Source organism: Spinacia oleracea, chromosome 6, assembly GCF_020520425.1.
Source record: "Spinacia oleracea cultivar Varoflay chromosome 6, BTI_SOV_V1, whole genome shotgun sequence".
NCBI lineage: Eukaryota > Viridiplantae > Streptophyta > Magnoliopsida > Caryophyllales > Amaranthaceae > Spinacia > Spinacia oleracea.
The window spans coordinates 117117688-117141034 of record NC_079492.1 but is presented as its reverse complement, the minus strand read 5'-3'; the positions used below and the strand labels follow the sequence as shown (position 1 = coordinate 117141034).

The 23347-nt window shown below is 35.6% G+C and overlaps 1 protein-coding gene and 1 long non-coding RNA gene across 5 annotated transcripts; one reads left to right on the top strand and one right to left on the bottom strand.

The window, feature by feature from the left end:
* Window positions 1-476: 476 nt before the first annotated feature.
* On the bottom strand, window positions 477-15870 carry LOC110796070 (uncharacterized). 4 transcript variants are annotated; one of them, XR_002535509.2, is made up of 5 exons: window positions 13446-15590; window positions 12675-12793; window positions 7358-7409; window positions 1096-7248; window positions 477-1000 (listed from the first exon to the last, which is right to left on the bottom strand). It is a non-coding gene; the product is annotated as an uncharacterized lncRNA (long non-coding RNA). The 4 variants fall into 4 exon arrangements; XR_008922738.1 differs by adding an exon at window positions 15597-15870 and having other exon boundaries at window positions 635-1000; window positions 1096-12793; window positions 13446-13621; XR_008922736.1 differs by having other exon boundaries at window positions 635-1000; window positions 7358-12793; window positions 13446-15566.
* A 2559-nt stretch (window positions 15871-18429) lies between these two features.
* LOC110796071 (ferredoxin, root R-B1) lies at window positions 18430-22236 on the top strand. The gene is made up of 2 exons (XM_022001101.2): window positions 18430-18725; window positions 21509-22236. Exon 2 carries the CDS (start codon window positions 21517-21519, stop codon window positions 21970-21972), a length of 456 nt encoding a protein of 151 aa, XP_021856793.1. The 5' UTR covers window positions 18430-18725; window positions 21509-21516; the 3' UTR covers window positions 21973-22236.
* Window positions 22237-23347: the final 1111 nt, after the last annotated feature.

The window sequence follows — 23347 nt, the reverse complement described above, 5'->3', positions numbered from 1 at the left end:
AGTATCCTAATAGGATTCCAGTTCCTTTTCCATACCTCTATAAATAAGGGCCTAGGGTCATTATTTGCAGGGACGATTGAAGTATTCAAAGGGTAAGTTTTTGAAATAAAATTAACCATACACTTGCAAACACTAGCCGAAATTCCTAGTAACCTTAAGGGCGATTCTAGTTGGTCTAACTTGAGGCGGATCCGGACGTACTGTGGACTATATACGGAGGGACGACATTTGGAGTCCTAAAGACTTGTTCTTGTTCGGTTCGGGCGCAGCTAGGGAAGGCACGCTACAACATGTATGCATCAATTCTATGCTAAATGATTATGTGAATATAATATGCTTTCCTGGCTTTATGGTTTTTCCGCATGATTTATGAATTGTCATATGTATCATAACCTAACACCTGTTTCAATGGTGAGATAAGTGGCATAAAGGTTATATTTGGTCAAAGAGAGGTTGGTCAAGAAAATAGAGGACTTGGGTTGTTTTGGGAGCTCAACTATGTCAATCAAAACCTGTAATACATGTTTGGATCAGTCCTCTAATTCTTATTCTGAAGAAGCTAACTAAGCAAGGTTCTTTTATAGAAGATTTGTAAATTGGTAAATCAGAGACATAAAAGACAATTTTTCACATAATTTAACACTTCCTTTCATCCTTGTCACCTGTATAATGCTGCTTCCTACACCATTTTAACATGTTCCTAATTAATAACCCTTTTAAATGAACAAGGTTGTCTGTATCAATTATCTCTCCACCTTCTTAGCTAGTTATCTTACTATAAACTTGCGAGATGTCTCTGCCACATGTAACTACTATCTATATATTTCCCCCTTTATCTAGGAGTTTAAGGAGGGTTGCTTACCCATAAGCAGAGGGAAGATTGGCAATTCAAGAGGTCTGTCTGGAGCACTAATCATGAATAACTTTCGGTGAGTTTTCCAGAGTGCGATCAAAGGTAAGAGACTGTATCAATTATGCCATCCATTGTTCCAACAGCAGCCTATACACATTTCTACTCATTATTAGGAACCATTCATGTAAGCATATGTACATAGATTCAAGGGTCCAATTTTAAATAGTATTAAATAGAGTTACCTGCAACTATTGAGGGTCACGGCTGACCAAAAAGAAATCAGCACCAAGACGATTGACAACTTCCTCCTCCTTGTTAGGCGAGGTACTGATAAATGTGACCTTAGCACCAAAAGCCCTAGAGAATTTTACAACCATGTACTTTGCCTAGACCACCAAGCCAAACAACACCAAAATGGAGTCCAGGTTTGTCAGCTCAAAGTACTTCAAAGGGCTGTAGACTGTGATACCAACACATAGAAGAGGCCAGAGGGGCAGTGGTATCGAGTTCCATGTTTTCTCTTAATGTCTGGAATTTTATTGTCCTCCAAACTAGGTAAACCACAATGACTTGCTTCCGTGAAGACTGAAAATGAAAACGGTCTCTACTTATATGGGCCATGCTAGGATGCACCGTTTGATCAATTCCTGCGGAACTTAACTGCTGCGTTTGGTGTTGCTCTGTAACATACCCGCTTTGCAGCACGTACTACATCTTAAATTTGAGTCACCACTCGGTGTAGGAAAAGTAACTGTCGAATCAAGAATTTATGATTAACAATAAGATAAGATGTTACCCGATTATTGATCTCATAGGAAAATAGTTGTGTCGTGGTATGGAGGCCACTGACTTAGAAGCGAATTTCGCCACTACCGGTACATGCTCTCAAGTGACGAACGCCCCCCAAGGTTAACACAACTCTCCTTCAAATCCGTGCACCCGAACTTGAAAGGTGGAACTGCTCAAGAACTGCTCAGATCTCTAATAGAATTTAAGGTTTGTATTTTTGGTATGTTATGTTTTGGGTTAATATCGGGTATTTAAATATATGCTTAAACGGAAGGTTCAATTACACGTACACTCGTCAATTGCCAATGACCAAAAACGTGAATAAGGAAATCATTGATTCTTATCCTAAAGAAACATTTTGAAAAGAATTAGGAAAAGTCAAAAAAAAAATGGGTGGGAGAGTTTTGTATCCACCAAACTCTGACTTCCGTAGGATTTAAGGAAAACAATTGGCATTAATTACTTGGTATATTTTCTTCCTTCATTAACAGCCAAGCCCACGGCCTTCCCGTGGCTCAGGATACAAGCCACACCTTGGCTGTGATATTAACTGACCATCATCCAAATAGTACCAAGTTTTCTAAAATTTGCATTACGACTAACATTCCCCCACTAATGCAAAATAACACGAGACTTAGAGAACTGAGCAGTAAATAATAGGCTTAGTACTTAAATGTTAGTATCCAAAGGTTTGAACTAACACATAGTGGAGTAGGGTGTTTAACGGTCAAGAGAGTGTCCAAAGGATTGAACTCCTAGATTATTAAAGTGACCCAACAACACGTACCTTCCCATAAGAGCTTGAGCAATTCCTCGATAAATAACACGGCCGCTCATCTTGGGACTCTTAGTGAACGCTATAGAGAGATATCCCATCACTCATAGAAGGAGGGCATCCCTTCACATTCACCGCAGGTGTTCCACGAACATTAAGAACTTTTAAGTTCAACCTTCCATCTATACAACTCACCGGTCATCTCACGACACCACTAACTCGAGTGATCTATGTCTGTGAGGCTAGTTGTATAGATCTTCTCATGACACCATTAACTCGAATGGTCACGGTCTATGAGGCAAAGCAAAGAAACCATTGTATCTACACTCATGACATCACTTAGACATGCAAGTGACCTCGGTCTATGAGGCTGGATACCAGAAAATCAACAAGAACATCTCATGACATCACTTTGACAAGTGACCTCGATCTATGAGGCTAATCATAAATATTAGTGTTCACGTCATCTCGTGACTCTGTCCATCAGAGAGGCCAATCGGATCTATGAAGCTAACACATTAAGCAATGTATCCACCATAACTTCTCATGACACCATCCAAACAGGAGGCCTGGGTCTGTGAGGCCAAACAAATGCAAAGCCTTAAGCTCTGACTCGTCATCACCCTGTAAGGGATGGATCAACGCATGAATTTTTAAAACTCATTCCCCTCAACGGGTTAGACACCATCACATAGTGATTCATTCTTCGCATAAAGATTTGAGTAGTTCTTCTCTTGTCTAGCATATATACTCCACGTGGAGTACCACGTTCACTAATTGCTCACGTCTCACACTATAGTGTTTTTTACCTTCAGAAAGATCAGAATTTCTGGATGCACATGCAAGCCAGTGAGTTAAATTATAGAGAATCAGAGGAATTACCAACCCCCACATCGAACTATCATGCAATAATAATCACTTGACTTCTTGACTAGCAAGATCCACCAATAAGAAATTGTCTTCATAGTGGAACTTCAATACTCATTTGCTTTTCCGACTCCAAAGATAAATACAAATGATTCATCGCCAGGTCTGTCCGAATACGTGACATAAAAAATCAGTGAAAGTCGACGTATCAAAGAGGGAACCTATGCTGCCCAGTCTGAAAGGACGAATCTATCCCCAACCGATCGCGAACCCAAACCCCAAAACTCAACGTCAATCACTGTCATTGTCAATGAAATGAAGATTTCCCCGGGTGCCCGAGTCACTCCGCCAGACCGTTCATGAATATGAGAACTCCTAGGTAATAAAACACGACCACTCAAACATGAAAGTTGGCTCTGCTAGCAAGTTTACTTCATTGTAAAAGCAACACCTGGTCAAGAAAATTTGTCAAGTATTAGAATCTCAAACTCATAGCATACACAACTTTTTGAGACATACCTTCTCAGTTACTTTTAACATCAGTTGGCTAGAGTCACAATAAATGTTTATTAACTAATATACACAATAGTTAATTTACCACATATCTTCCCTACACAAAGAGATTGATTTTATATGTACCTTACCAATTCATTGGTCTTACCACCAATAATGCATTAAACTCAATTAACCAACACTTTGGCTTGAATGGATTCAGCTTTAGTCTCTAAAGCTTCCTGTGTATACTTTATGTAACACCATGTGATTAGTCAATCATCAAAGTCCAACAATACATACACAACCAATAATAATCAAGCCAATGAGGCAATACAAGTTACATGAAACTACTCATACCACGCTTAGGTATCTGCAACTGACCTTAGACTTCTCAAGACCACTACCAAACATTCCTTACTAGGAAACAACTAGCAGATAATTACACTATTTACACTTCCTTATACAAGGTGCCACACAACAATGCAATTTGAAAATCTCTTTGAACTTCAATCACACATGTAACCATGTTGATGCAAATAAACCCCTAAGTTAGGAAAACTTAGTCACAAGAGATACATAATATGTGGTCAATACTAAACCTAGAGTGAATCCTCTAAATACCTAACTTGCGCTGCCCTTAGCCTTTTACAAGCTCTTACCTTTCAACTCACACTTGAGAGAAACTTAGTAGTCAACCCTGCTAAGATTATTGCGCAACCCTGGTCTAACATATCCAAGGCACAATATGTCTTAATTAAAAGACTCATAATCACCTTTATATTACAACACTCGTCCAACTAGTCCCAACTAATGCACATGACCTCTTAAAATGATTCATGAAAGTTATCCATTACTTCTCGACCATAAACTTCACTGGTCCATCATAACTTCTTTAAAATAAAACAAAAGATATTATGGACTCCACTAGTTATGCTCTTACCTTTGCTACACCTCAGTAAAACTGGCTCATCCAGCACATTAGAAAGGACTGGAAGCAAAGCGAAATTAATAGAAATGAGTGAATATAAATGTAAATTTAGCATATCCCTGCAGGATTGTTAATCAAAAGATGACTTCACGAGATCCACAATTAGTGATATCATTCAATTCAAATAAATGAAAAGACAAGCATAATCCAAATCAGCTTAGACAATGTCCACAACATTACAAGTACATAAGCCAATTTCAACACACTGTAAGGATAAAAAGGCTCACCTCCTTATTAAACACCCCCACAGCTCCAAGAACTCACAGTCATAGGAAAAACAGTAATACAAGACATGGGTGAATTAACTAGATAAGATCTAGTGAGACCATCCTCAACCTCATGAAAAGTTAAAATCACTGATACCCCATATATTGGAACTTACACAAATTCATGAATCTCGTTATCTTTACCAGACCACCAAGTATAGTCTCCTATACAAAATACTCACCAAAGTAAGCCAAGTTGATTTTCTAGTTAGTCTCAAACTTAACTCGCCCCAACATTGCATAATAATTCACCAAAAATATTACCATGCATAAAAAAAACATAATAAACATATTATGTATAGTTAAAGTTTGACAATAAATAAAGTGAGAATGAACTTTCCTGTTAGCATGTTGCAGTCCTTGAGTCGTTTCATAAACTTGATCACTCACTTGAATAGTAACCTGTATGCGTGCCATTAAATGTCTGCACCAACCAGGCCACGACCACCACAACACCTTATCCAGAGCCCCTATGTGGAATGACTAAGCATCATAGAACGACAAGTAACTTCTTATGACTCAAATCAGCAAGTTCTCTTAATTAATTTTGGGGTACCGACGATGAAAAGAAGGCGAGACATATACTTCGGATTATGTTGTAAACAACAACTACTGTGCTGATTGAAAATCCAAAGCCACGTTCATGTCGCAGACTCTACTGATCAAATTAAAGCTCTAAATCAATTTCCTTCCCCGGAACCCGCAAAGCCACAATGAGGACGAGGAGTCTACTGGTTATGGACACTCAAGCCCCACAACACTACCGAAAGTACGCAACACCTCTCACATAAACACACAGTAATATACACATTAACAACACCCGCATGCCGCAGTGAGTGATCAAAAGACTAACCGTCGCATCTACCAGTATAGGAATACACTTTCCTTATTTTATGATGGCATTACCAGTTAGACCCTAAGTTTCCCAATAAATTGAAAGTTCAAATCAATTGGTAAATTGTAGTAGAAATTTGATTGATGACCGAATAATAAATTAGGTAATCCATGAAATAAATTAACCTAAATTCACCGCCATAGAATTAGTACTTGTTAGATTGAACATGATTTCTCTCACTTTAGCCATTATACTATTGATCAAAACTCATACTCCGTATAATCCAGCCATACCTTAGGCATACACCATATGATACACACCTTGGTATTAATAATCAATTCATTACTGAAGTCAATTCAGAGATCAATTTGACGACAACTAAAAAGTAGTAAACTTTATCCAACCAATGCAACGAATTAGTTAATTCGGATAATTAACCAATTCCCACACACAATAGTTCTTCATCTCCCAATACAAATTGTGTATCTCATAATAAAGAATCAACAGTAAAAAATTCGCTTCTAAATTGTAAGAAAAGTAACTGTAGAATCAAGAATTTATGATTAACAATAAGATTAGATGTTACCCGATTATTGATCTCATAGGAAAATAGTTGTGTCGTGGTATGGAGACCACTGACTTAGAAGCGAATTTCGCCACTACCGGTACAGGCTCTCAAGTGACGAACGCCTCCCAAGGTTAACACAACTCTCCTTCAAATCCGTGCACCCGAACTTGAAAGGTGGAACTGCTCAAGAACTGCTCAGATCTCTAATAGAATTTAGGGTTTGTATTTTTGGTATGTTATGTTTTGGGTTAATATCGGGTATTTGAATATATGCTTAAACGGAAGGGTCAATTACACGTACACTCGTCAATTGCCAATGACCAAAAACGTGAATGAGGAAATCCTTGATTCTTATCCTAAAGAAGCATTTTGAAAAGAATTAGGAAACGTCAAATAAAAAAATGGGTGGAAGAGTTTTGTATCCACCAAACTCTGACTTTCGTAGGATTTAAGGAAAACAATTGGCATTAGTTACTTGGTATATTTTCTTCCTTCATCAACAGCCAAGGCCACGGCCTTCCCGTGGCTCAGGATACAAGCCACACCTTGGCTGTGACATTAACTTACCATCATCCAAATAGTACCAAGTTTTCTAAAATTTGCATTACGACTAACACTCAGAAATAATAACCACCCTCAAATAGTCAAATACATATAATCCATGGAACCAAAACAATGTCTTTGAAGTTAGTCAAAGGGATGACAACGTAAATCCCCCAAAACTATGAAAGTAATATATATAGTTATATACTCTGGAATTCACGTCTGTTTCCTCACTATGATTCAGTCAATAAGGTCAATAGAGTGTGAACCTGCCAAAATTTACAAAGAAATGTAGATAAAGGTTTAGAACAGATATAGAAATCTTTAGAACATATGCAAGCGATAATTCGAACATACACAACAATAATTACAACATACGATATGATAAAAGTTTGTGCTAGACGAGCTCTTCCATCAACAACCTGCAAATCTGCAATAATTAACAAATAAATTCAACTGAAATCTTGAACTCATATAAAAAATTTGATATTTTATGGAAAATTTGTCAGAAATGACCTTTTAAAACACAAAAATTGTGAGAAAGGATCTTTTAAAAAAAAGTTGTGAAAGAAGGCCCAATTGGGTTTTTTTGTTGTGAATAAGGACCATAAACCATATTCCGGTGGTCAACGACTGTTTTCCGGCCTTGACCATCACGTGACATGCACGTGTCTTAAACTTTTACAATTTTTTTTAAAAGTTTCCCTCCATATTTCCCCCACCCCCCACCTAACTTATTCAGATCTTAAAAAAAAAACGATTCTTGAAATTAGGTAACATTAAGAACCTTAATTTCAAGAACAAAAAAATTGGAGAATTTGAGGAAAAAATTAAGAATATCACCCAATTTCGTAGGTTCTGTCCAGGTGCGACCACGGACAAAGCGAAGCTCAAAACGAAGCCCTATGTGTCCCCAACAAGCTGGCCAAATTTCAGGCAAAATTTAATGGTTGAATCTCCGGAAATCGACAACTTCGATTCGTGCAGGTTGTCATGAAAAATCCGAGCAACTCTTCTCTCTTTCTCTCATCTCCTTTTGGGTGTGTATTCTGATTATTCTTGTTGCTGACCTAACCCTCTCATAGATCATACATAGCTCAAAAACAGTCAAAGGCATCCAAGATAAGCTAATCTATTAAGCCACAAGTGGACTAAACACATAACCCATCATTTTGGGCTCTCCAACACAAGTCAAAAGGACTTACTTTAAGAAAAAAAATCCTCGTGAAAATGAATGGACCATATTTTTTTCGTATATATATATATATATATATATATATATATATATATATATATAGGATCCGGTGAGAACCACCCCTTAAGATGAGAACTGAGAACTAATCTCAGCCATCGAGCAATTCAATCCAACGATCCACATCTCACCCGAACAAAACAAAAAAATAAGGGTAATATGGTAATATCGCATAGTTGAATGACCTCCTCCCCCTGAATCCGATTTTCAGTTTTCGTTTCTCTCTCTTCCCCCGTTTTCTCTCTCCTCCTGCAATTCCCCTCTCTTCTGCGATTCATGTTGACCCAGTTCATAGCTTTGCACTTCTAACATTCGCATCTTCTCTCATGCAGCAATTTTTCGTAAAGTAAGTAATTTATTTTATAATCGTTTTTTTATTTTCTGATTTTAGATTCAAGTGTTTGCGATGTTCATTGTTGGAATTAGGGTTTATAAATTTTTTGTTTTCCAGTATTTTCCATTTTGTTTTCTCATATTAGGGTTTCATTTTAAGTTTTTTGTTTGCTAAAATTGGGGTTTGTTCATTTCAGTTTTTTCGATTTTGATTGTTGAAATTAGGTTTTACAGTTTTTTTAATGCAAGCTCTATTCGTTTTTGCAGAGATGCTCGTCAATTGGGTATTAACTGGGTGATCCCTGGTCATCTAGAGAGAAGACCCTGTCAAATGCAACAAACGATGTATGATGTGCCACCTTCAGACTTTCTTGTTGTTCGATAGATTATTATGTCTTGTTTTGTTGACTAAGGTGTCTTTTTTGGACTTTTTTCTTATATTTTCTCTTCCAGTTTGTTGCAGACAAGATTGAGTATGAACAAACCCAAGGCCTGGAAGTAATTGCTTGCGTAGGTGAGACTTTGGATCAACCTGAAGGAGGGACTACAGTGGAGGTAGTTGCAACTCAGACAAAAGCTATTGCTGGTAAAGATGATGCTATTTGTTTTGAACTGGTTTTAGAGGAAACTTATCCTTCTCAAATCCTCCAATAGGCAACTTATATTTTCTTAAATCCTCCAATATCCATTCTCCAATTTAGCGATCCTTTACTTCTGAATCAATTTTGTTTACTTTTGTAAGTTATTTGTCTACTTTTAAATTGAACAATAGACAAAATTCACTATTACATTCTAATTCTTCCTACTATATTTCTAAATGGAAATATATAAGACTGCAACTGGTTCTATTTGTTTTGCGTTGGATGTTTCTTTTTCTTTTTAATTCTGTTTTTGGCTTTTGTGGGATTCGACAGTTGTTGGGGTTCAGACTAGATGATGTGAATTGATGGATGGAGCCATGTGAATTAGTTTTTCAGGGGTTTTGGCCTTGCAGAGATAGTGTAGCATATCTCATTATGTTAAGTGTGTGCATTACAGTGACGAGACTCTTTACTGGAGTATAGTTGTGTGTTCAATTAGTTTCTACTAATATTTACTTTTTGTATTGTTTTATTTACTTTTAATAGGATAATATTTACTTTAAATATTTTGAGAATGATAATGAAACATTCTGCATATGTCTGCATCAAGCTAGCAAATAGCTACTGCCAACAGACCTCAAAACTAGTAGACCAGAACATAGCGTCCTAGCTGCTTAGAACAAAGGGGCATCTGATCAACATTAAAACTACATCAGCAAACAAGCATGTTGTGTGTGTGTGTGTGTGTGTGTGTGTGTGTGTGCGCGCGCGTGTGTATGTTACTTTCAGTGTTCAACATGCCTGATGCCTGTAATACAGTTCTTGTTTCAGAAAGGTTGAGTTTACTATTTTCAGATTGTTCGGTGTGTGTGTTCACACATTTTGGTGATGACTATGGGCACCATATAAGAAATTATACTCAATGACATGTCTGCAAACATTAGATGTGTAATTTGAGCTACCATTCTCATTGTTCTGGACTAATAGAGAGCCTTCCAAAGCTGTGATATATCAATGGACATTGTTGGCTGCTGAATTGCAGGTGACATGAGTTGACTATTCTGCTGGTCAATATAGGGTGGTTTTGTTAGGTTGCCTTTGTGTCTCTTGTTCCTATTGCCTTATTCTGTTGCTGTTATGTTATGACAAGTCACTTGTCAAGTCTGTGCTGCTTTTTTGCTGGTTGTTGGTGGTCAGAAGATGAGAGGTGTTCTGGGATGTGGTTAGGTTTGAAGACAGGGTGCTCTGTTGGGCTTCCAAGTTGAGTATTGTTTACTGATGCTTGTTGTTTTTTGATATCCTTTTACTTTTACGAGTTATTTATAAATATATGATTGCATTCTAATTATTCTTACTACTCTATGGTCATATAACACTAGCCTACTAGCTCAATGGATAGAGCGTTGTGCAAAAGCGCAAAAATGTGGGTATGAATCCCACGTAGGTTATCTTTGTAAGGGTTTCATTACGGTTCTTTTCCTAATAAAAAAAATTAAATGGCTTTGTTTGTTTTGAGCTTTTTAGTTTACTTTTGAATTCATTTAGTTTACTTTTAGTAGTATTCATTTACATAGCAAAAAAACTCTTTTTCAATTTCTATGAGTAATAATGAAACAATAGAGTCATTCAATTTTTATGAGTAATAATGAAACAATAGAGTCTTTGAACGATTTCGACTCAAGGAGAGGCTTCTGAAAATACACATACCTCTGATTTGATATGCCATTTTCTTTTTTTTCTTTTTTTTTTATGGAAATTTGATATGCCATTTTCCAGTGCAATGTTAACAACGTTCAGATAACTTTTGAAATTTTCATATTTACTTTTAAGATTTTCTTATTTACTTTAGTGTTTTTTTAATTTACTTTTGAGTTTATTATCTAATTTTGAGTGTTTTTTTTTTGTATAGATCACCAACCTATGTATAACATAACTTGATAAAACAACTTGATCACTGAAAGACAACAGTGGTAATCGGGCTTTCTATAAGAAAGGTGATATGTGAGGAGCTCAAATAAACCATAGAACATAAACTATCAATACATAACCATTCCTTGACAACATTTAGATAAAAAGGTCATCGCCCATGATTATGTTTAGTTTCAAATAAACATACAAACAAAATCGAGCTCTCATATCTCCCACATCTGATAACTCGACTAGGTTAATTGAGTTCTTCATGTTGAATTGTTAAAACTTTATATAGAAATTAAAAATCTTTAACTGTTGAACTGTTAAAACTTATGACCTATGTAGGATTTGAACCTACATCCATGTGCAATTGCACATTGCTCTACCATTTGAGTTAATAGGTTTTCATAAAATATTTAAGAGATATTTATATTTGAAGTTTTGTTATTATTTAGTTTACTTTTAGAGAGATTTTGTTTACTTTTGAAGAGATTTAGTCTACTTAAGCACAATTTAGTTACTTTATATGTTGGGTCAACACACCATCTTTGTTATCAACTATTATTCCAGCTTCAGAAAAGTGCTTACTTAGAGATTTAGTAAGCACAGGGAAAGGCACTGGTTCTGCACTAAAATCACCATAAGCAGGATTCGCAACTAGGATAAAACCCATGAATCCCAAGATCTTTGCAGTGTTGATGATGGAAGTGAGAGAGGAAGTCTGGTTGTAAAATCCAGCTGAGAAGTTGCATATCAGTATATCACTATTCCGAATTCTCCAACATACCTCAGTTTGGATTCTTTGATCAGGAGTAAAGATAATACCACCACATCATTCCACATAATTTTTGCAGGTGATCAGGCATTATCAGTAGAGGTTATAGATGTATAGCCAAGATGCCTGGTAACCACGCAAATAAAATGCTATTTTCTCTATCTGAAACCCAAAAATCTCTTAACATTGCACGTTTTTTAGCTCCAAAAACAACCAGCTACAATAATGAAGCACAACAGCAAGAACAGAAAGGGAAAACAAAGAAAATGAAGCACAACAGCAAGAATAGAAACTACTGCCAAGCCAACAACATCTAGCGCTCCCAACTGACTGACACAACCCCCAAGAAGCTCCTTCTTGTACTCAACCACTACAGTTTAAACTAGCAATCAAAGCACAAAAAAAGAACCAGGCTGCAAACCAAACCCTAAAAGTAAACTAAATCTCTTGAAAAGTAAAGTTAATCTCTCCAAAAGTAAACAGAACACGTTAGGGTATAAACTAATTGAACACACGCCTAAAGTTCAACACAATCTCGTCTTTGCCTACATACATCTTAAGTACAAACCATCACCTACCTCAACACACATTCTCCCAAAAACCACTAAGAAACACCACAACTTTTCTGCATTCATACATGACCAGGTCTGACAACGATTGCAACAACTAGAAGATTCCGACAACTCTGAACCTAGTTCCGAGATTGATTCTAAGCCACCAACACTTAACAAAATGCAGTCACACTGATGTTGGCCTACTACTAAGCAGAAACAAACCAAGCTCACAAAATGTACACTCCAAACTCAAGCCAGAAAAAAATAACTCACAGCCACGAGAACTTACCTCTATCTTTGAGAAATTTTATCAACATGTCTAAACATTGCACGTTTTTTAGCTCCACAGCCCAAGCTTAGAACATACACAAAAAGATCGGCAGAAACAAAGGCCGAACAGAAGCAGATCTGCAGCAACACAACAACATGGAATAAAACAGAACACCATTTATTAATAAGCCATTGCATTTCTCATAATAGTCGTCATAAGAATTCAAAACCAGGAAACCAGCCTCACGAGTTTACTTCTGAGCATAATTGATTTACTATTACCAAGTTTCGATCTACTTTTAAAAATAAGAGAAAAGAATACTTCTTGAGAGACTATTTCTAGCAACTTACCTATGTGAACCTATACTTGCCGCAGGCAGTAATATATGATAACAAAATCACCACCAGAAATAACCATAAGAACATGCTCTCCGTAAGGTCATCTAAAACTAGGTGGTGCATATTCATGTAATTGCAAAATGATAGACACCAACATTCCTAAGATAATTGTCACTTTTCAAAAGATATGCATCATAGTATATTACAATAAGATTTTTTTGTTTACTTTTAGAGGGATTGAGTTTACTATTAGAGAGATTAAGTTTACTTTAGTCAATTTGGTTACTTTCATTTTGTAACCAACAACAGCATCACCCTCAATTAACAGCGCAAGCAGGAGAAAGTGTTAGGTTATGATACATATGACAATTCATAAATCATGCGGAAAAACCATAAAGCCAGGAAAGCATATTATTTACACATAATCATTTAGCATAGTATAGATGCATACATGTTGTAGCGTGCCTTCCCTAGCTGCGCCCGAACCGAACAAGAACAAGTCTTTAGGACTCCAAATGTCGTCCCTCCGTAGATAGTCCACAGTACGTCCGGATCCGCCTCAAGTTAGACCAACTAGAATCCCCCTCAAGGTGCTTAGGATTTTCGGCTCTTATTGCAAGTGTATGGCTGATTTATATTTCAAAAACTTACCCTTTGAATACTTCAATCGTGCCCATAAATTGTGACCCTAGGCACTTATTTATAGGAGTATGGAAAAGGAATTGTAATCCTACTAGGATGTGGATTTGTTAATTAGAACTTTATTAGGACTCTAAATAACAAAGAAAATCTAATAGGATTAGGATTTTAATCTTTGCACAAATCCTAATAGGATTAGGATTTCCCGCACACGCATCGTACAAGCCGTGCACCCGCGCAGGCCTTGCGGCCCACGATAGGCGCACAACCCATGTGAAGTGCTGCGCGCGCGCGCGCCCTTGGCTGGGCCTGGTCGAGGCGTGCGTTGCTGCGTGCGGCTCGCTGGGCGATGGCCTAGCTTCGTGCTGGGCCTTCGTCTGGCGGGCCTCGTCCGATGCTAATTCGTACGATACGCTTCCGATTAAATTCCCGATTCCGGAATTCATTTCCGATACGAACAATATTTAATATTTCCGATTCCGGAATTAATTTCCGTTTCGAACAAATATTTAATATTTCCGTTTCCGGAATTATTTTCCGATTCCGATAATATTTCCGATTCTGACAATATTTCCGTTTCTGGCAATATTTCCGATTCCGGCAATATTTCCATTTCCGATAATATTTTCTGATACGTACCATGTTTCCGTTTCCGGCAACATCTACGACTTGGATAATATTTATATTTCCGATACGATCCATATTTCCATTTCCGGCAATATCATCGTTTCCGGAGTATTCATTTCTTGCTTGTGACGATCTCAGCTCCCACTGAAACCAAGATCCGTCGATTCCGAATATCCATAGATAGAGTATTTAATGCCATTAAATACTTGATCCGTTTACGTACTATTTGTGTGACCCTATGGGTTCAGTCAAGAGTAAGCTGTGGATTAATATCATTAATTCCACTTGAACTGAAGCGGCCTCTAGCTAGGCATTCAGCTCACTTGATCTCACTGAATTATTAACTTGTTAATTAATACTGAACCGCATTTATTAGACTTAACATAGAATGCATACTTGGACCAAGGGCATTATTTCCTTCAGTCTCTGTAACAACAGGCTACAAAAGCAGCAACAAAACCATTAAGTCATCTGATTTTCTAGAGATTTAGGGTTACCTTTAGAGAGGTTTAGTTTACTTTTATAGATATTTAGTTTACTTTTGATCGAGCAGTTCTAAAGACCTGAAATTCAGTGAAAAATAGGCACATATTGAAACAATTCAGCAGAAAACCTCCACTGCTTCATATTTACATAATAGTGTCTGGTACTGGCCTACCAGTTATAACTCAAGTATGCTAAATCACCCACATGAATGGATCTTCCAACTAGGCATTAACATTCATGTGATCCAATTTGCTTCCTTTGGTCATTCTAAAATCTTAACAGTCTCTACCCCATACTTCCTGTTTTTCTATGATTATCCTATACAAGTGTAACAGAATGTGAAATTGCTAGTTTTAACACAAGTTTACTTCTTACCGTATTTGATTTACTTTTACTATCTTTCTATCTACTTTTCTAAATAAGAGCAAAATAATACTTTGGAGTCTAAATGATTTACTTTAGATTTCTATCTACTTTTAAAACTGACATTATTGTAGGAAACAATGATAGTTTAAATTCAGCAGAACTTATAAGCAACAATTTTGGACAAATTAAAGAAGAATTAAGATACCTAAAAACAATCAAGCCTGAAACATGATTTCGAAGTCAATTCGATCAAATCAATATCTAATAATCTGAGTGAAGAAAATTACCAAATCACACAAATTCAAACCAAAATTCACAAAAGTTCAAGCGCAATAAACCTCGACAAAATTGACTAAAAATTCACTGAATTTGTAATTATAGGTTGCGATTTTGTAGTGAATTATGGAAAAACACAAAAAAAAAAAAAAAAAAAAAAAAGGTGAAAATTACTTCTCCAAATCATATTACGGAACTCAAGTAATACCTGATTTTTGGCTTGCTCTTGCGATTGGAGGGAGTTATTATTTGTCGCCTGAGAAACTAGAAGTAAATTCTTCAAATTAGCATTCGAATATGCAGAAAAACTATGACGATCTCCAAATTTTCGGGATCAATTTTCTGAAATTTTGAAAGAAAAATTTAAGAGAGAAATCGCAGTTTCAATGAATTACTGAGGGGTTTGAAATTAGGTGAGGAGAGAGAAATTGATGTGAGTGGGTGCGTGAGGGAGAAAGGAACCGCGTATTGAAATTCATTTAATTCGCGAGATATAATCTCAGCCGATCGTTTTATTTTAATCCAACGGTCATGTGAGGTTCTCATTGTAAGGTAGTTCTCATCTTAAGGGAGGTTCTCACCAGAACCTGGTCCTATATATAATGGGCCATATTTACTATTTCTATCGCTATAGGAAACTGTTTGAGAAGTTAATTAATTTAAATGCATGTGGCCATGATTAAATAAAAGCAAAGGTGGTGTTTCATCTTTCATGTGTTGCATGCAGGATGACGTTAAATGAAAGAATTATTATTGATTTATGACTTACAAGAGGAATGCATATTACATCACTGTACTAGTTTAAATAATTAATTAGGAAGAAACAAATTAGAATGCATTTAAGATAATGGTTACATTAGCTGAACCGTGGACATGCGATCGATGTTGGACTTGACAAATGTGGCTTCCCGTGCTCTCTAAGAGACAACCTATGGTAGGTCGGTAGCCACCTCAAGCTCGGCAACTTCATCCCCACTAACCAACTTGGCTGACTGGCTGGCTAGCTGCTACACCACTACATCCGTAAAGGCCGTAATTAATTAGCTTAATAATTGGGTTCGGACTTTAGAAACATAGAGTAGTAATTATGACGAAGATAATAGAAAAACTATTTATAATGGGTTATAAATTTATTTTACTTATGTTTCTAAAGGTGAGTTAAGCTAAAGGTTGGGGTCCAACCTTTTGGTTTTTTCACCCTTTAGGACCTCAACTTTTTTTTTTTCACCTTTTGGGGACTCATATACATTTTCGGCCAGTTAACCATAGTTTAACTCACCGTTAACTATACTATCACTCAAATACTAAATTAAGAAAAAGGTTAGGGTCCAACTTTTTGATTTTTTCACCGTTTAGGACCCGAATATTTTTTTTCACCTTTTGGGACCTCATATCCATTTTTTTATACCAACGTTATTTACTATAAAAAAAATATCAGAAAATGCAAAAAAAAGTTAGCGCTCAAATTAATAATTATAATAATAGTTATTAATATTTTTATTTATATTAATTATTATGTAATAATTGTTATTAATATATTTAACAATAATAATAATAATAACAACATTCGTTCTTTTTTTTCATCGTTTGTGTTTTGCTTTGAATAAGGGTGTTGGAGCCCAATTAGTGGCTAGGCTCCCATCCAACTTTGTGTAATCGCTTCTTCATAATAATAATTCATCTTCCCCAAACCCCATCATACAATTAAAACTACATAGTACTCTTCTCCAAACATCATAGATAATCTTTACTCATTCATAAGACCTTTAATAGTTGAAACTTAATTTACGTAATCCAATACAACGGATTTGAATATGTTTATAGAAAATTTGAGGTCATAAATTTTAATTCGGAAATTGCTGATTAATTTTGATCGAGTTAAGCATAAATCATTTAAATACCTCATCAAATATGAGCATAAATAATCCAATTGTCTTTACTCTCATAAAACAATCAAGAACTAGTATGATATATTAACTTGTGATCAAAATCAGAATTCGTTTAAAATTAACCTATTTTTATTATTTTTACATTTTTGTGTGGACATTATTAATATTCTTCAAACAAACCACAAACAATTATGAGGATGTACCATCAATGGCGGATCTTCCTAACAACTTGGGTCCCGGGTGGAAAATTTCGTAGTGTATTTTTAGTTCCACCATCCACGTAAACCTTTGAGTATAATTGTATGAATATCGTACTCTACTATATAAATTGCTTAATTCTTCTATTGTCATTGGACACCATACCGAATTTATAAAATATGATCAGCTTGTAAATAATTATTTGCTTCTTTATTCATTAGATTATTTGATACCCAAATCAATTTATATATGGGCTAAGTTTATGAATTAAGTTACATATTATTTCAATTTGAGCTTATTATATGTTAATGATTAGAAACTTTAATAATTGAATTGGAATTACATGAAAACTTAAATGAGGTCTCAAAAGGTGAAAAAAGAAAGTTCAGGTCCTGAAAGGTGAAAAAACGAAAAGGTTAGTCCTCAAACTTTTGATTTACTTTAACCTTTTAACCCAAGGACCTATCCTTTTAATGTACTCTAGTTAAATTTGGCCGGAAAAGAGAAATGAGGTCTCAAACGGTGAAAAAAAAAGGTATAGGTCCTAAACGGTGAAAAGTTTAAAAGGTTAGACCCCATTTATTAGCTTAACTCTTCTAAAGGTAGTCAGAGCCCTAATTAAGAGTATGACGTTACAAGCAATGTTAAGAGCTCAAGACCTAGGCCCATTCAATTAAGAGTTTAACGCAGTGAGTGAGGAAGGAGCTTTTCTTATTTAAATAGTACTCTCTGTTTCTTTTTTGTTATTTACGTTTGACCAACACTTACTATTATTTACCAAACAAGACAATGACCAATTGACCACATTACCAATGATCCCATTTGTAATTTATATTGCCCTTGTGGCTCATTCGCACCAAAAAAAAAAAAAAAAACAATTGACCACATTAACAACCAATTTCCAATACTCATCCCACCTCTTAATCTTAAACCCAAAACTCTCATTGGCATATATCAAACGCACCGTGATTACTTTAGATTTCTGGGTCAGTCAGTCCCAATTAAAATTCTCCCTAATTGCCTAATTAGCCTTAGCAGTTAGCAAGGGCCATCTTCTAATTTATTTTAGAATTATACAATCTGTGTTTCTGTGTGGCAAAGTGCCCTTTCCCTTCCTTTCTAGTTTCTACAGGTATATAATTTAGAGCATAGCCACCTTCAAAAAGGGGTATTAGCCATATTTTACAGTCAAGCTCCTTGTTAACTCCGCACGTCTCTCTCTTTCTCCCTCCTCTTACCTCAAATTTCAGGTTAAACCCTCCTCTCTTCTTCTCTTTAATTAATCAAGTACTTTTACCTGTTTCTGATCTTTGTCTTTGGATCTGTGTGTTTTATATGACTGCTTCACTTTTATTCTATTTCTTTATTTTTAAATATTTTTGAATTGATTTTTTATTGGTTTTTTTCTTTTGAGAGTGAATGTTTTGGATTCATGTTTCAATCTGAAAGTGACCCTCTTCAAAACAACAACAACAAAAATTAAAAACCAAAATTTGGTGATTCGCTTCATCTTCATCGATTTTCCGATCAATTAACATCGGGTTCTTCCCAATTTCATTCACAAACGGTAGCATTTATCGACTATTAGTAATCTAGGAAAATTTCTGCATTTTGAGAAGCTGTGAGCTATGATTTGATAAATTAATCATCCTTTTTGGATTTTGGCGATTAATCTTTAAAGATGAGTGCAGCACCTTTGTCTTCACCTTCTTCATTTTGACGATTAATCTTTAAAGATGAGTGCACCTTTGTCTTCATCTTCTTCATTTTGGCGATTAATCAAAAACCTCAAATTCAACTACTACAACTCTTAATACTCCCACAATCGGCTTACATTTATCAAACACATAATCAATCGGTTATTTTGGAGTTTTTAGTTGTTGGGATTATTTGGGGTTTTATAGTTGCTGGGATTATTGTTTGACCTTGAAATGTTGATATCTTTAGCTAATTTGTTGGGTAGTAGTTCAAGTATGTTATTCCTTTACCTTGAAATGTTGATATTTTATAACAGCAGCAAGAGTAGTATTTTTATGCCAAACAACATGATTTTATAACCAGCATCAGTAGTTTCTTTTGATTTATTCTTTTCTATTGTACATGTATGATGTAGAACATAACACTACAAAATTTATTCCTTTCCTTATTACTTACCAAACATTAAGTAAGGAAAACGTATATAAGCAATTCCTTTCCTACGATATACCAAACAACCCATAATAGTAATACTTAACCTTACCCTTTCCCCTTCTTATTTGTTTCCATTCCACTCCCTTTCCAACATTCATACCAAACACCCCCTTAAATTCCGATTTTATTGATGGTAACGGCAACTAAACTATTAATAAAAAAGTTGGTCCGCTTTGGCATGAATCAGAATTAGGGATTGGAGGGATTGATGATATGATGTTTATCATTGGTTATATTTTTAAAGGAAATCAGTTTATTTTTATTGTGATATTTAAGTAAGTGTAAGATTGCAAATTGGTTGCCTTCTGTAGTGTAATCGTAATTGTTGCGAGCTATAGTATACCGGGATAGCATTGGAGGATACTAGTTTTAGATGATACTGAAGTTATGCTAAATCATCTAGATTTTTTTCCCATCTTACATGCATCTGTTAGCAGCTTCTCCATTAGTTGTAGTAGTATATATGAATTTCTGAAAGTAATACACAAACTATAGGTGGAAAATATTTTTGAGAGTGATAATCTAATGTAAACTAGATAAACTGATTTGAACTGTTAGCTAGACAATGAAGTCTAAACTCTGGCATTGCTGCGAGAAAACATTCTTCAGAAATGTATATTGACAACATGACCCTTAAGGCTATTGTTTTGTGTCTATTGACTCAAAGCAGTTACTTATAGCTCATATTCAATCCTATACATGAGATTGAATTTCTCCAGCTTGACTGAATAGTTCAAGATATTATTATGCAAATCATCTAGATTTTTTTTCCTCTTATATGTATCTGTCAGCAGCTTCTCCATTAGTTGTAGGTAGTATTATGAATTTCTGAAAGTAATCACAGTCTTATACACTAATTATACGTGGAAAATATTTTTGAGAGTGATATTTCTGATGTAAACTAGATAGTTTGATTTGAACTTGTTAGCTAGACAATGAAATCTAAACTCTGACATTGCTGCGAGAAAACATTCTTCAGAAACATATACCTAGTGCACTGTGCACCCCTGACAATCAATTTTTACATTGTTACCAAGGTTTGTTCTCACAAAGTCACAAGTAGAGGAATGGGCATAAATATTGCGTGATAGAGACGTTATCACTGATTTTTCCCTTCATCATGCTGTAACTGTTTTACGAATTGCAGTACAAGTACTCCCGGTGAATGCTTCCAGATTTTAGAAATAATTACTCCGCATGAAAAATTCTTCTGTGCTGCTAATAATAAATACAATACGAATTAATAGAGTCTGTGTTGTTTAATTTCTAGATGAGAAATATTACATGTAAGAGACAATAATGATTAATCCACTTAGACAAATAGATTCAGAAGATCAAGAAATAATTTTAATCCACTCATCATACTGAAAGACAGTTTATTTCAATACTTGAACAGCTGACTTAAATGTTGTGTATAAGCCTATTGTATATTGGCTTCCCATAGACAGGCATTGGTATTGGAGTGTGATGTGGTATTTTGTGCATTGGGAACGGGTGGTTGTGCCTGGGCATCTTATGCTCCGGTGATGGTGTAGTCACAGGTATCTTTGGTATGGGTATCACCGTATCAGACTTGTTGATGTAAAATGCAAAACTTGATTGAATTTGTAGTATTGATTTATGAATTACGTAACTGCATTTATAGAGTTGAAGTGAATTTAAGCCTTGAATTGTATGCTTGCTTCATCTGGTGTGTGTCAAAAAGTTGTCCCATTGTTTATGAATGTTATTCATACTGAAGTTATTGGAGGTCTTGAAAATTTCTTTCTTGCTACTCCTTAATTTTGTGTTAACAAAGTTTGAGCTATTTTCATACTAAGCTATGTGTCTTTGATGAAATTAGGCCAAAACATGTCGACTGTGAAAGTTCCTGCCCAATGTGTGATCAAGACCATTCCAAAGGCAACAGCGATGACCCCCATGGTGAAGTGCCCTGTATCTTTGGGGTCTGTAAAAAGTATCTCCAAATCATTTGGGTTGAAATGTTCATCGAGCTATAGAACTACTGCAATGGCAGTATACAAGGTTAAGTTGATCGGACCAGATGGAACTGAAAATGAGTTTGAGGCTGCTGATGATGTTTACATCCTTGATGCAGCAGAAGAAGCAGGAGTTGAGTTGCCTTACTCATGCAGAGCAGGTGCCTGCTCAACCTGTGCTGGTCAGCTAGAAAGTGGAGAAGTTGATCAGTCTGATGGTTCCTTCCTTGATGACGGTCAAATGGAAAAGGGTTATTTGCTCACATGTGTGTCTTACCCGAAATCTGACACTGTAATTCATACCCACAAGGAAGGTGATCTTTACTGAGGTGATAGTCTGGTGTGTGTTCCTCAAATTGCGTAGAGACCATATATATTGCGTGCTGTTAATGGGTTGGATGGCAGGATCGTAGTTGTATGATGTAATAATTTCGTGGCTTTTGGTTTTAATTTTTTTCCATAGATTTTGCCTGCCTTTCTTTAGTTTTGCTTCTGTTGATCAAAGGAGTGTCCCCTAGAGTAGAAGGTAAACTCTAGTGTCAAAAGACGCAAATAATTTGGAATCGCGAAAGTCATTTACATGGTTGTCTGATGACCCCGACCACTTCAGTATGATTTAGAAACTTTATGATTGTCATGACATTTATGGTTCTAGGCCCGATTTTATGATCACCTGCTGGATAATTCATTTTCGATTGGATTGGTATTTCTAGGGGTGTAAATTGGATGGATTGGATTGGACTTGGTCAAGTCCAAATTCAATCAAAAAAAATTGGACTTGAATATTTGAGTCCGAGTCCAATCCAAACTTTTTTCGAGTTTGATCCGGTCCAATCCAAACAAAATTGCTTGATTGCGAATCCAGTCCAATCCGATCCGATTTTTTTAGAAAAAAAAACTTTACTTTATTTTATTTTTTAAAAAGTAACTCAAATGGTTAGAATAAATTCAAATAATATTGTTAGCGGCTAAATTTTCTGACACTTTAAATAAAATATACGTGGATTAAACATTGGGTATGAAATGCTACAAGGCTATAACTACAAGTCACTTTTCTATAAAGGATAATTAAATAGCCATTAAGTAATAGATATAATTGCAAATAACAATATGTCTTGCACATATAAATACTTAGCCAAAAAAGTTACAGTTCTTAAAAACAAAAATTTAAAATATATTAAAGCTCAATAATCAACCATCACAGCCAACTAGAGAAAGCGAAAGAGGATGATAGAACATTTTTGGGTTATGGGTTTTATATGGAGTGTAAATATGGTTGTGTTTTGTTGTACGCAGTAAATAAAGGCCCAAAAATCACATATTTCACAATAGTTTCTAAATTACATATGTTTATTTATAAATAAAATTTTAAAACTTTGGACTCAATTGGATTTTTGGACTCCAAAAGGTTGAGTCCAAGTCCAGTCCGAAAATAATTGGACTTGGTAATTTGAGTCCGAGTTCGATCCAAAAAATTTCAAGTCCGATCCAGTCCAATAAATTTAGACTGGACTAGATTAGAATTTGGACTTTTCTCAATCCACTTACACTCGTAGGTATTTCCTTTACCTTTAGGCAGGTTTATTTCAGGGTCAGAAGTTGATTCACTTGATATTTCGCATATACATGGAAGTGCACACTCTTTTATGCTTTCAACATCATATGATATACTTGACCGGTAACGGTGAGGTTATGTACATTTA